Below are 15,243 nucleotides of genomic sequence, written 5' to 3'. Positions count from 1 at the left end.
TAAAATGCTATGAGACTGCAAAAATGTAGCCTCCTCATAGAGTAACAGCATGCACCACTAGGGCTTAGTCCACATCTATAGCCTTTCCAGAAGATGTTCCTATAGCAGTAATCTGCAGGCCTGCAACTTGGTTTTCTATCTGTACGTTTGCCAAGCATTACACTATCTCACCTGCTTTCAGAGCTGACATGACATTTGGTGACTTAGTCCTCCGATCTGCCTTGGATTTGCCTCCTCTGTACCTACCTCATTGAGTTAGTGCTTGGGAGTCTCCTATTCTGGAGCATCCATAGGGACGTAAAACCAAAGAAGGAGAGGTTACTTACCTATACAGTAACTTGAGTTCTTCCAGTTTTGCCCCTACGAGTGCTCCACCTCCCTCCCTCCTATCCATCTGCTGCAGAGTCTCTGGCTTTGCAGCTGATCAGGAACTGAGTGGTGGCAGGTCCATGCCTCCCTATGTGCCCTCGTCTGGGAGCACGGAGAGCTGCTCTGGGCAGGCATGGGCCCGCAGACACTGCTTTACAGTCTCCGTTTGGGAGTGCACAGGCATGCGCCCGTCTTGTGTGGAGCACCCGTAGGGACAAAACATCTCAAAGAACCCAAGGTACTATACAGGGAAATAACTCCTCCTTTTATTTGACATCATTTGGCACAAAGAGGAAACTAAAATTGAATGAATTATTGGCAATTTCAGATTTTCAAAACACATATAATCCATGTTAGAGCTGCACTATTTGTAGGAAACAATGGATGAAATCGCAGCCCCATTGAAGACCATGGGAGTGTTGCCATTGACTTCAAGAGAGCCAGCTTTTCACTCGGTATTCAGTGTGTGTAGCCTCTCTTTCTGCACATTTTATACACTTGCATATTGTACTAGATTACTCAATGAATGGTTTATTGAATGAATGGTTTATTACTCAATGAATGGTTTATTCAGATATATTTCAACCTAGAGATTTCTCGCAAACTCTTTGCTGTACTAGTTGCGTGAGTATTTGCAATTTGCTATGTGTGCTCTGCAATTGGTGAGCTACACAACAAAGTATTATTTTTGCTTCCTCACTGGACGATTCCCACCAAGAGTTTTCAAGATGGCTGCATAAATATTTCTGGCGGACAGACTCATGCGCATACCTGTTCATACAAATATTTGCTACACTTTCTCACCAAAATTAGTTGGCATCTACAGGTGTTAGTCAAAAGTAAATAGCGGGCTGTGGATATAGTCAAAGCAGATATGTGGGTTTTGTTCAAACAGATGTTCACAGATACTTTTTTGTGGTATTATCTTGGCTCCTAGCACTCCAGGTTTGACACTGGCTTTTTGCTTGTGATGAGTTGTTTCTCCAATGCATCTTTAAATTTTTGTTCATAGTGGTCAGTGTCATGTAGTAAATAATGGTAACAAGGGGTCAGAAGGTGTGCAACACATCTGAATAACTGTGAAGTCTCAGCAGCAAGCCTTTTGGGAAAGAAGCCAGAAACAGGAAATATTTACGAAAAGGAAACTGGCTCTCGGCTTAAAAAATATACCTCTCTGAGCCAAGGACCTTTTTGTGATAAAACCTACCGGTCAGGTTTTAATATCTGACAACTTCCTATGTCAGCAGAAAAGCTTTGTTCATAAACTTTGAAAATATGAAAAATAGGAACCTTCTTTATTTAATATATTGCAAAAACTGTCAGGAATATGCATCTTTCTGCTGTAGAGATAGCAATAAAAATAATTGAGAATAAAATATAAACTTTTTGTGAATTACAAAATCAGTCAAACACTGGCCTTGACTTTCAATTGAATATCTTCATATATAAAATAATACATGGAAAGCGTGTTATAATAATCATGAAAAACTGTTCACATGACAATGAAGTTTTGGTTAACAGATAACACTTTAAAAGAGTTATTTAAAAATTGAGTTAAAAGTGCTTTCAAGTACTACATCCGTTTGTGAGTCCCTCAGCCATTTTTGTGTCTTTTCAATCACATTTTCCTATTTTAAAAATTGTTTTTCTCTCCCTATGATGAGTCACACAAACAAGGGAAAGTAACTGCCTAGTATGGAAGAACAGTGAGACTTTCTCTTCACAAAGTGCTGTCAAATGCACACAGTAAAAAGACTGGGAAAAATAGAGGGAAATAATTTTCTTCTCTAATTTCTTTCAGGTATAGGTGTCACTTGCAACAATAGTAATATTCAGACAAAAGTATGATTTTTAAATTGACTGTGTTTCTTTAAAGTCTAAATATACATTTAATAGAGCAGTTCCTTGTGTTAAATAATGTTTAATATCAGTAAATGTAATATAAAACAACTGAATAGGAATTAGTGTGAGTAGTTCACTTTAATAAATATATTTAAAGCTGATTCTTTTTAGTTGTGGTTGATGATGTATGTTCAATGTAGAATATCTGTCTTTATAAATGTAAATTTAGCAGGGCAAATGTAGCCTTGGTGTAAATAGGTCAAACTCTGAAATCAATGTGTTTTTTCAGTGCACTCTGACATGAGGGCAGAAGTTGGCCCAGCATGTATTTGAGAACTATAACTTTGGGTTATTATATTTGGGGATGAGTTAGTATCTGTTCCAAAACCCACTGAAGTCTGTCAGTCTTCCCTTTGGGTCAGACCCCTAATGAGCAATTGAAGCAATGCAAGTGGTTTTGCTTGTCTTAGTAGCTGACAGAAAGGTTTTCTCTTATCATATGAGCATTAATAGACATATTACATTTGATTTCAGAAGAGCAACAGGAGCTGGAGGCGGGAGGGAAGCATGAAAAAGTACCAAAGAGAAAAGAGATTTGCAGTGAGCTTTAGGGTTTTTATTTTATAATTCCATAAGCCTATCTGAAATGAATCTGTAAATATTGTCAAATGTTGCAGAGTGAGAGCAGGGTCTTGAGACACATGTTGTACCCCTGAGCTGTCAAGACCAGGGGTTCTCAAACTGAGGGTCGTGACCCGTCAGGGGGTCACAAGGTTATTAAGTGGGTGGTCGTGAGCTATCAGCCTCCACCCCCAGGAGGACCAGGAGGAATGGGGTGAATATCTTCATCTGATATTGTTCCCAATTCCATCAAGTTCCAACCCTTATACTCCACCAGCCCTGAAACATGCTTGAAGAAAGTGGTTTGTTATCTACTCTGACAACTGTACATCATCGCCGTTGCAAGTTAATTTGTGATTACCTGAGCTCTGGAGACCTTTGTGTGTAGGGGTCTTGGCACCCTTACTTCCAGTTCAAAATGCTGGAAAGCCGCTGAAGTTGTCCACTTTGGCTAATGTTAGAGAAATCTTGGTGCTAAATCCATTTTTTCTTTAATCTGGGAATTATCATGTAGCTCTCCTATTGTGTAAAACCCCAAGAAGGACAAAGAAGATGGGAAATATACTATTGTCTGTGCATTAACCACTCTCCTTCTGAAGTTTAGCATGGGAGAGGTTCTAGGAGCTTAACCAAACAAGACTAAAGAAATAGACATTTAAATTTAAAGACTAAGAGTGAAATCTTGGCCTCTTTGAAGTAAGTGGGACAGCTCCCATTGAATTCAGTGGAGTCAGAATTTCATCCTTATATATACATGTATTTGCGTGACTTGTTCTCTGCACATAGTTTGTTTGAATGCTGGCTACGTCTCTTTGTGGGCAAGTTTAAGTGATTTTGTATTAAGTACTGTGATTTTGTCCGATCTGGAAATCATTGCAGCACAGGCAAACTGAGAAGATTTGCCACGGAAGCTTGTTAGCAGATTGTTGTTGCACCCATATGTTATAATGTCAAGTATGTCAAGTAAAAAAATAGGGAGTATAAATGTATATACACCAAACAGGCAATCATCCTGCTGAAAATTATTTTCTTCTTTTGTCTTAATATTGTATCTCATTCTATTTTGAAGCTGTTATATTATTTTAGGTAAAGTTTACACACACAGACAGCAGTTAGCAAAGGAATTGTCCTATTAGGTAATCCAGGCCATTCCCCCTGCCAGCGTAGTTCCCCGATAGAGTAGTATCAGTCAAATACTACAATCAGTTTGCTTCTGATAGTCTTGTTCTGTAGGATTTTAAGATTGGGGTTTACCATGCAAATATTGCATGCTCCCAACAATTTTATAATTCTCTGTATATGCTGTTACACACAGAGAGAGAGAGAGAGAGAGAGAGAGAGGGTTGGTTATTTGGAAAAACATTGTGTTATAAATAAAGCTGTAAGGCCAGATTCACTGAGACATCCCAGCCATGAAACTGGACATATTCTTTCAGAGCCAGCTTTAGCCGGGTTTTGCTTCTGGGCAGAGGGCAAACCCATCTAATATTAATGTAATTTTAGTGCTTGCAATTCTATTTGTTTATTATCTGTTTATTTTGAGGGTAGTGTGGGGGGGGTGCTGTTCACAATTAAGGAAGCTTCTTTTTAGTAACAATAGGACAAAAGTCAGGAAGTTCATGCAGACAGCAATTGAGAGAAACTAATAGGAAAGGACTCTACATCCCTCTTAAATATGATCAATAAGATCCCACTATTTGGTTAAAATAATTAATCTGAATGGTCATTTCCAGCTGCTTATTTTTTGAGAAAAGTAAATAAATGAGCAAACTTTCAGACACGTTAATATTTGATTTGCAGATAACTGCATAAATATTGAATTTGAAGATTACTTTCCAGAGGACTGCATTAAAATTGCAAGACTTTTTCCATTATCCCTCATAATGGAACATGAAATTAGAAACTTGTTAATGGAAAGAAAAAATTCTCAACTCTTGACTGAAAGTTCACGTAAATTTCACTTTACGTTAACAGTGTAGCTTTTCTTTTCTAAGTTCCAGGACTGGAAAGGTAGATATTAGACTCCAAAATTAGTGGGATTTAGACTCCTTTTACCAAGCATTTTGTCATTAGATACAAGAAACAATCAAGTTATAATTCTGTCCTGGTTTCTTCATTAATTCTAGAAGGAAGCCCTAATCAAGGAGTTAGCTTGCTAATGGGCAAAATATCAAGGTTTGAGGAGATCTGGTAGTTCACAAAGGTTTTTGTTTTGACTGTTGATTCTTTTTTTCCTTGGGGTTGTGTATCTGTGAGGGGGACGGGATGCAGAAATGTTTTCTTTGTGTCTTAATGAAAAAAACCAGAGAAGAAATTTTACTCAGAAAAAAATACTAGTAGAGTCACTTCTGTGCAGCATCACAACACTCAGCTCTTTGAGAGCACCTCACTCCTGACCTGAAATAGCATTTTGTTCCACGTCTTGGTCTTTCTTGGTTTCTAAAATGTAGTGAACTGGCTTTCCCGTGTAACCATTGGGACTGCCATCAGATAGCACCACGCAAATGCTGGCTTCCTTTACCATTTTTTTTTCTGTTTCTGAATACGGTCGCAAATGTTCTATCTTTTAAATGTTTCTTTGTAAAAAGTAATAGATAATTACAGTGTTCTACAAAACCAAGGGTTTGGGGTTTTTTTGACAAATAAAACACAGGTCTTTTGCTACTGGCAACACAACTCAAGTTCGCCTGCAGCTCCTAAATCCAATGGGTTTTATGGTCTCTGACTAATACCTGATGGACATTTGTTGAGTATAGATGAGCCAGATGGCAAATATTTGTTACTTCTCAAAATACACAGGCAATCTTCAGAACTGAAAGTAGAGATCTGCATTATCACTAGAAGGCAATATCCTTCCTGACATTACATTACTGGATCAGCTAATTTATGTTTCTCATTATTCTGCTTTCTAGATGGTATCACTTTCTGGGAAGTAACTCTGAAAATGGTAAAACAAATAGAAACCTACATCAGGCAGTCACAAAGCCACCTGTGAGCGTGCAACCCATCCTGCTTTCAAACATACCTTGATTTTCCAAGTCTATTTCTCTTGCTGTATTGGACTCAAATAATCAGTGTCCATAACATTTCAATTCTATCATTGCTTCTTTTGTCTGTGGGTCAGCAACAAACAAAAAAGATGCCCAGTATTATTTACTCTAGACTTGAAAGTGAGGGTGGGAAACATACTTGTTCTATAACAAAAAGTAATAAAATTTTACTTCTGATTTTATGTGCCTTTGATAGAAATGTACGTGGAACAATAATTCAGCAAGAAAATAATTTCCATTTTCTGAAAAGTTATTAGGTATCTTTCAAAAGCAATTATTTGACTTCTTTAAAAGCAGAAATCAATTAAATCTTAAATATAAATACCTAGATTTTCTCAGTGATTTTTTTTATATTGCAGTTCTGTTTGTAACGGGTTAATGAATGTTATAAACATATTACAGACATGCGGCGCATGTGTAGTGGATATTTATAAGGACATCAGCAGAAAGCGTATAGGTGTTTATAAGCAATTGATTGACCTTTGGACTCTAACAATGTATAACAACTGATTCATTATTTATTAAAGTATTTATTAATCTTTTATAAACAATTTATAAATGGAACACTCATATAAACCATAACCATTTATTTCATTTGTCTGTAGTAGCTTCTTTATTTTGAGTGCTAGTGATGTTAAGAAAACACCAATTAACTTTTCATGGCTCCCTTTTCTTTTTCCTAGGTTTATTAGAAAACAAGGTCTGGACAGGCTTTTCCTAGAATGTGATACACACATGTGGCGCCTTGGAGACCGGAAAATCCCAGAAGGAATAACTCTGGATGGAGGGTCAGACTGGTTCCTATTGAACAGGAACTTTGTGGAGTATGTCATCTTTTCCAGTGATGATCTGGTGACAAAGATGAAGAGGTTCTATTCGTATACTTTGCTTCCCGCTGAGGTGTGTGGATTTACAGAAGCCTCACTCTTCAAAGCTGTCGCTAGGCCTGATGCAAAGATCACTAACGTCATTGGGATTCTCTGTTTTGATTTCAGTGGGCTTTGGATTGGGCCCCATGTATGCTTAACAGAAAGTAATTTTACGATGATTAAGCCTTTTAATATTTCAACTACTTTTTTTTCTTTGGTTGGTTATTTACATTTTGAACCAGTTAAACTATTACAGAGTAACCAAAACTTCAAGTTTCCTTTCCTTACAAATGTCCTTCTATAAAGACTTCTAAAAACTAATAGGGATGGAGACCTATATCCATAAGTAGCTTTCCTCATCGCATCCATCCCTTTTATTTAAAAAAAAAAATAAGTACGTTAAAATGAAAGGTCTGCAAACAAAGATTTATTGTTCAATTCAAAACTCAGCTGGAAGGCACAGTCACAAATAATCTAGATCACTCAGAAATCACTCCAGCTCTAAGTAATGCAGAAGGGAGTGCAGACTAGAATTTGTTTCAGTCTAACATGTAGCAGTTTGTCAGGAAGGGTGTGCATTATCTTCAAATAGTGTACACAGTCTGACATTTTCACAGGTTGTTCTTTCACGAGAAAGAATAATTGATTTCCTTCAAGATTATCAATATTTAGGACCGATTCACAGAATTTGTGGGGAGTTTTTGCACTGATCCCTCTTGTATCTCTAAATGTATTTGAGAGCATCACCTCCATAATCATTAGCTGTGGGATTTCCCAGGATGGATGAGATAAACAAACAAAAGTAGATGTTCCATTCTGAATGTGATCCAAAAGTGTGATTTAGATGTAAAGATGATCCATTGCTCCCATGGGTTGTCAGACTCTTTCTCCAAGGTATTAACGCGCTGTATGTGTTCCTGAGTATCTGTGAGGAAGGCTAACTTAATGACTGTCTTTTAATGATATCAGCCTTTCTCGGTGGTGGCACCTGAGTCTTTGGTGGATTGATGAGACCAATCTTGCAAATAGAGACCTTTTGTCATTCAGTTGAGCACAGTGGTTCTCATAATTTGATGGGGTTTATTATTTCACACACATTAAATAATCTCCCTTTAATCCTATTTCTTCTAAAATTCACTTCTCTCAACTCTGATAACCTTTTCATCCATTATCTTGCAGAGAATTTCTGTATCATTATGAAAGGACACAGGGCAATGAGAAATTGGGTAGTAGGGTTTTTTTTTTCCTCGCTTGACTGGGAATGTATGCCTTTATGGGTTTAACCAGACAATTCAAGCGTAAAATCTATATTCACTGGGCTGTCATTTAACATTAAAAAAGGGTAGGGGGATTATTTGGGGGTCAGCCATGCTAATGCTATGCCATTTATTTATAGATCATGCTATAGCAGTTTTTAAAGACAAGACACTGCTCCTAAAAATCATCTTTCGCAGAGCTAAATTTGATCATGTTGCACTGCTGCCCTCCACAAGGTTTTCTTATGCTAGGTCCATATGTAACTTCTAAAAATCATTCTGCCTTTCCTGACCTGTTAACCTGCTACATCGGTCCCCATTACACAGGATTTATGTAATAGCTGAAATTATGATGAGATAATTAGGAGAACCCAATAGGAATTCCTTGCTGCCTTGAGTCAGCAAATAAAGACTTACAGTTTCAGAAGTAATTGCAGGAGACAGAATGTCTTTCTGGTAGCTGGGGTTAGTGTTATTTTTCCGTATGAGGTCACTCAACTAGCAGCACATTACAAGTAATCCTTGGTCTCTGAGGTAGACAGACGAACAGAAGAATTGATTATGAGGCTGTTTATTTTTCCATCAGTAACGATGGTGGAAGAGACAGGCTGAGAGTTGTTATAGAAAATGCTTTGAAATTTATCATCAACGTGTCTCCAAGGAAAACAGTTCTGAGCGTAGTAGACCACAGAGTAACTTCGAAGACAAAATAATGGGGATCCCTTGGAGAAGGAATTTCTCGGACAGCTGAAATAAATACAGCACAGTAATGAGAATGGTGCCTTTCAGTCTCAGGATCACAAAGCCAGTCATTCCAGAGGTCTAAAGAGCTAGAATGCCTGTGGCCAATCAGCCTTTTGTAGCATGGCTTTGCCCCAGACTTTATTATTGTTTGGGCTGTGTCCGCACTGTGCTATGCTCTCTATCCTATAGAGAATGGACCAAGGCAAAGCTACAAGGGAAGGTAACTCTCTTACTTCTAGATAGGATAGTCCAGGTCGGTCAAGGTTCAGGACTGTAGGCTGGTTTTCTGAGCTGAAAGTGAAGATGAAAACCGAAGTCTGAGGAGCTGAATGTACTGAACTGTTATTTTCTTGCAGTCCTTCTTTCATACTGTCCTGGAAAATAGCCCTCACTGTGACTCCATGGTGGACAACAATTTGCGCATCACTAACTGGAACCGTAAACTGGGCTGCAAATGTCAGTACAAGCACATTGTTGATTGGTGTGGCTGCTCGCCTAATGATTTCAAACCAGCAGACTTCCACAGATTTCAGGTAAGTCAAGTCTCTGCTTGCCATGTGTCAGGGGGGCTGGCTTTTCATCTCTCTATCTCTTTGATGTTGGGAAGAAGTCTAATTTCATAGCTATGGATTCAGGTAATGATGTAAGAATCTGTTTTCACTTTTTAAAAAGGAAGATTCTGACCCTCATATTTGAAGGGGAAAAGCTTGAAAATGTGACCCGAGTGAACCCTGAAGGCTCAAAAGGCAAATTAAAGGACTCCAACATTTGTAATTATAATTTTTAAAGTCATGATTTGCAAGGCAATCTTATGATTTTGGGGGTCTGACTTATGGTTTTTGACACTTGGAGTTGGCAAAACTGCAGTATAGGAACCTTAAGACGTTTGATTTCCCCCTTATGCTACACTATCTAGGGACGCGTACGAGAGCAACATTGGATGGGCAGTGGGTGGGATTGGGCTCTGGGCTGTAATAGGCCTGAGTGCTTGGTACTAACAATAAATTACGGTGTGTTGCATAAAGCAAGGTGTTACAGTTTGTATCTTTTCAAGCATTTCCCAATGCAAGGGGGCAGTGAACCACACATGAGAGAAGCTGCTCTTGGACTACGGACCAAGTTACTGGATCTGCAGTTCCATTGCCCAGTCCCTGCAAGTTTCCCTGCGCAAAGCCTGTTTACTCAGGCTTTGTGTGGGGCAGGTTGTAATGAAGCATAAATGACAGCCAGTCCAAACCAGAGACCTTATTTCTGTTGAAATATACTATATACCAAGCATGGCTAATGTCAGTGACAGAGGCACTCTCAAAAATGCTAAACAAGACATTTACCCTAAAAGAGCTTCTCTGACACACCCAGGCATCCCAAACTCTGATCCAGTAAAGAGTCCAGCGAAGAATAAGTAAAAAGCCTTTATAAACTAGAGAGAATCAGCAGCGTCTGACCCATCTCCAAGCTACGAAAACATGCGTTAGCCACGTTTCAGGGAATAATCGGGCAAACTGTTCACTAAAAGCTCAGAAATCACAAGTTGAAATAAGCGGAAAAGGAGACTTCTGACATATACCTGATGAGAAAGTCCCTGAAATACACACATTTCACCAAAAATATGACTCAATTTGCAAAGGAATATAAAGTGTGCTACAGAGGGAGGGAATATCAGAGGGGCGAGCACATGATCTGAGCAGTCGTAGAGTGAAAAATAATTCCTTATAAGAAGATCTGTAGCACCTTTGAACTCTACCACTGCCCAAAGCTGGCACACAAAACCTGAACAAGATAAAATAAAGCCAGTTTAAAAGCTAAGGAAAATTAAGAAGTGTATAACTACTAATACATCCAAGATTCTGTATAGTACAAAGCAGGAAATTTAAAAGGGACTGATCAAAAAGTAAGAGCCTCTGCCATAGATGGCACCTTTCCCAGAACCCTGTTAACATTTTGAAACAGCAAATCTATACATATAAACTATACAGCTAAATGATTGTTTTTCAGCCCTTTGATAGCCAATCTCCCTGTCCTTCTCAAAGCCCTTCCAGGAATTGTGAAATGTATAACCTAACAGAAGCTATGTTCAGCTGACACTGTTTAAAATTCTGTTCTTGCTCCTCTTCTGGGCTTCTGCACTTCTGCATCTGCATATTCTTTGCTCGCTACTTGACCTCTTATAAATTGTTCTAGTGCTGCAGGGGCTCCAGGTCTCATGCTGACTGCTCATCATGAAAAGTTTGCTCCATCTCCCCAGCACATGGTGAGTCATCACATGAAGGAGAGATGGAACTGGCTCTCAGTATGGGAACTGGTGCGAGAGAAGGGAAATTTCAGCTTCTGTCCCCAGTGCTCTTCACAACTGCTTTGTACAGATTGACTGTACTGCATTGTGCTTAATTGGTCTCCATGTAAGTTAACATGGCAAAATCACTCCTCACCCATCCCTCTCTAACTTTTATCTGTATCTAGTGACCTAATTATATATAATGGGCCATGTTCTGTTTTCACTCACAGCAGTTTTATACCTGGGGAGCATCCACTGATTTGGATGAAATTAATCCTGATTTACAGAAGTGTCAGTGAAGTGGATAATCAGGCTATATATATGTGTGTGTCCATTCATATATATATATATAAACTAGCTTGATTTGCCACACAAGAAATATGTTTGTAAAGCTCCTCAAAGAGTTCATTATCTGGGTTGATTCACTGAAGAAAAAAAGTAAAGGCACATGTTTAAAGAAGGAAGAAACTCAGAAAAGGGAAACAGACGCCCAACAGCTCATTGTCTTATGTTCTCCCACTCAGGTTCCCTTTACACCCTCTCTGGCTGGGTGTGGCACCCTTACTGCACTTTGTGACGGATACGATTGATTTTTCTGATGTTGTCCTTGTTTCCTGCCAATTGGGCAGACGTGGATAACAAGAACTTGGTGTTCTCCGCATCCAGGCCTCCTCACCACTGCAATCGAACAACAGGGTTCTCTGGCAGGGGAGAGAGGAGAGTTCTCCCACTCTGTAGGGAGTGGCTGTTTTTTTTCAGGACTTTGCAACAGCCCATTCCAGGAAAGCCAGTGCAGCTGGGCAGCAGTCATACTCTCTAATAAAAAAAGAAACCTCTGAAATGAACACTTGCTAGTGCAGAAGCCATTGTCTTTGGAAATACAGAGCGTAGAGACTTCAGGAAAGGAATCAGTAAACATTGGTTATGTATCTTTGGTTCCTCTCATTTATTGACCAGGGAGGAAACCACTATTTATAATCTCTCTCTAACACTCTGTCTTCTTTGTGTTGATCTAGTGAGCTAGATTTGTACTGTTCTTCTCAGGAAGGGTGGCTTTAAGGCATTTATGTGCCTCCAGGATTCTGCCTGCTTTGGGGGCTTGTCAAGCACCTGCAGTAAGCTTGGTGAGTCCCAGGGGCTGCTCTAACTTACAGCAGCTTCCCCATGGACTGCTGGGCAACCCTCATTAGACAAAGGGCATAGTTCTTCTACCAGTCCCTCTCCCACATCTTCCTTTTTATCCATCCATCACAGCCCTATGCTGGGGTGGGGAGCTGAGTATCCGAACCTTATTCGGTTGTGGAACATCATATAAAGGCCAGAACATGTTTCTGAATGCAACCAGTATTAACTATATCCTGTCACAGCACAAAACTCTTGCCCCATTTGTGGAAGAAGATAACAGCAATGGGATATAAATCTGTAGCTTCCAGACATCTCCTGCTCTCTTTTGCAAGTCCATCTCTCTCTCTCCACCCCCCTCCTTCCCCTCCCCCGCCTTTTCCGCAGACCCGTCTCTTTCGTGTAGACTTTATCTTTGTGACCACTAATCACCATACCTCTTTGCCCCACTGACCTGCCCTGTATGGGCAGTACTAGCTTATTACTTCACATTCCAAAACGTTTAAACCCGCTTGGGACATTTAATTAATTAGCTGAGGCAAGTGATGGAAAACCTGTGCTTTTCCCAGTACGGGTTATTTTGCTTGGGGGGAGGGGGGTCCTACAGTGAACTATACCAGCAAAAGTGCAGTTTTGCTGGCATAAACGTTTGTCCACACTACTAGCCCTCTGCCAGTCACAGTACACTAGTATAGCTATACTGGCAAAAGGCTGCTTGTGTAGACCTGGCCTCACTCTGTCTTCTCCCGAATGAGATACAAAAGGACAGGATTAAACAGAATGAGAACCAAAAAAGCAAGAGCTATGTTGAGGAACATTGAACTTATAGTGTTATAAAGGAGTTGTAATTTTCCAAAGTAAATTCTTCCATCATCTTCTAAAATGATTTCAAGCTAACTGACTAGCCATCCATGCACAGTACTCTAAAATCCAAAGAGATCCTCTTTGGAAAATAGCCTCTTCTGATACAAGAAAGATGAAAGAGCAATCCATGATTTTTCCCTTAAACTTTCTGTTTTTCCTTTAATTTGATTAGCTTTCAGACACCATATATTAATAACAAGCATTGACTCTAACTTGCTTGCATTTTAATCCCCTAAACTGATTTAGCATATTCCTCTCATTTAAATGTGATGAAATTCAGGAAGAGAAGATTGTTTATAATGGCAATATGTTGAGAATAAAATATAGATGGAATGCTGTGAAGGCTGCAGTAATCCTGTTCATTTAGGGTTTCATGCAATGGTAACATGTTCCCTAAACTTTCTGTGTATGCTCTACTAAACTTTAGCGTGATGCTGATAGAAAGCCTTTCAGTAAGTGCACTTGAAACATATTATCTTGGTCTGGAAACCATTATGGAGCTTTGTCTTTAGTCTAATATCATACTGCATCCTTGCTGGTCATTGCCCGCTTATTTCTGATGGCAAAGAACCTTGTTCTGAAAGGGTGCAATCCTCTCCTGTAAAGAGGGTCAGCACAAAGCCTATGCACCACTTAAGACCCACTTAATTTTGAGGGCTTAAATGGAACTTAAGAGTGGCATATAGATCTTGTACTAGCTCTGTGCACAGGGATGAGTTTGAACAAAAGAGAACTAATGAATGGTTGCAAACAAAGAGTTTCTATATATTTGTATTACTGTGCATAATACTGGTCTTCCTGAGTGAAATAACTCCCCTGGTACCCTCAATGACAACTGCAAAACTTCATGATACCAGTTATGTCTTGCAAACAACTGGTAGCGAATTGGTCTTTAGCATTGTCATTATAATAGCCAAATTCATCCTGGAAGTCAGTGGAGTTACACCAGGGATGAATCTGGCCCAATGAGTCCTACAATCCTGTTGAAAAATTTCCCACATACTGTGATAAGAAGGAATTACTCAAAAATGCAAAATCTTTGGACACAACAGCTTGTTTTTATAGATCAAAGCAACAGTGAGCTATTCATCGCCACTCTTCATTTCTCTATACCTGGCTCATATCTGAGTACCTATGAGAGATCAGTATACTTTGTCCGTATGGGTAAGGGTCACTAGCTTTGACCGCCTTAGGATTTTTTTTTAATGTAGAACTCCCCAACTGAATCAAGATGACCCCTCTGATATCCTTTGCCCATCTTTGACCACTGATCTGATAGACGTTATTCTCAGCCTGAGTTGTCTGTTGCTCTGAGACTGACCACTATAAGACAGTGATTTAAGCAAAAGGAAATAGTCTCCTCTCCCATTTTTTTTTCTGCATTAGTATTATTATTTAAATGTTTGTATTGCAGCACTGTGTAGAGGTCCTAGCCATGATCAGACCGTGGTGCTAGGCATTGTACATATCCTTTGGGAAAGGGACAGTTATCTCATCAAGAGTTTATGGTCTAAGTAGACAAGATAGACAAAGAATGAGAGAAGAAACAAAGGCACACAGAGGTGATGTGACTTACCCAAGGTCACACAGCAGTTTAGCAGCTGAGATGCTATTCACCAGGTCACACTGCTCCTTTTCTGTACCCCACTAATACTGCTATACTTGTTTGCCTGCATCTCACAGATGACATTTTGGTTCACTTAGCAAAGTTACCTACCAGGTCCTAAGGGAATGATATATCCAATATGTTCACCTTTCTCTGTATAAAAGAAACACATTGTCTAGATCTTGGAGTTGACAAACCTATTTCTTATAATTATTGGTGGTAGATTTCTATTTCACTGTTTTCGCTCTCTAGAGTGTATTCACACTTTGTATCTATCTGCTATCTCCTATCTTAGAGGAAACAAATTTAAATAGTCTCTGCAAAGGGAAAGCCTAAACCCAAGTAAGCAGCAGACTCTTGATTTTTAGGTCTTCCACACCACTACCCCTTTCCCCTGATAGACTTCAAATCCTTTTGTTATGCAATGGCCATAGTCTTGTTGTAATTCTTATCCTTCTCTCTTCCTGCTGTTTGTCATGCCCTGTCTTTATTTAGATTATGAGCTCTTCAGGACAGGAATCATGTCTTCTATAGATTCTTTAAAGTGTACTTCTGTGCTGTAAAACCAAATATTTAGAATAAAATTCTGTCTGGCCCTGGACAGGTAAACAGAAGGCTCAAGGAT

The 15,243-nt window shown here is 39.3% G+C and overlaps 1 protein-coding gene across 1 annotated transcript in view; it reads left to right on the top strand.

The window, feature by feature from the left end:
- Window positions 1-15,243, top strand: part of XYLT1 (xylosyltransferase 1) — a 315,294-nt gene that overhangs the window by 261,276 nt on the left and 38,775 nt on the right. Inside the window, exons 7-8 of the mRNA XM_074965390.1 lie at window positions 6,566-6,782; window positions 9,108-9,284. Of these exons, the coding sequence (XP_074821491.1) occupies window positions 6,566-6,782; window positions 9,108-9,284 (394 nt within the window). The remainder of the gene's footprint in view (window positions 1-6,565; window positions 6,783-9,107; window positions 9,285-15,243) is intronic.

This window comes from Natator depressus, chromosome 10 (assembly GCF_965152275.1).
Source record: "Natator depressus isolate rNatDep1 chromosome 10, rNatDep2.hap1, whole genome shotgun sequence".
NCBI lineage: Eukaryota > Metazoa > Chordata > Testudines > Cheloniidae > Natator > Natator depressus.
This window is presented reverse-complemented; position numbering and strand designations above follow the sequence as displayed.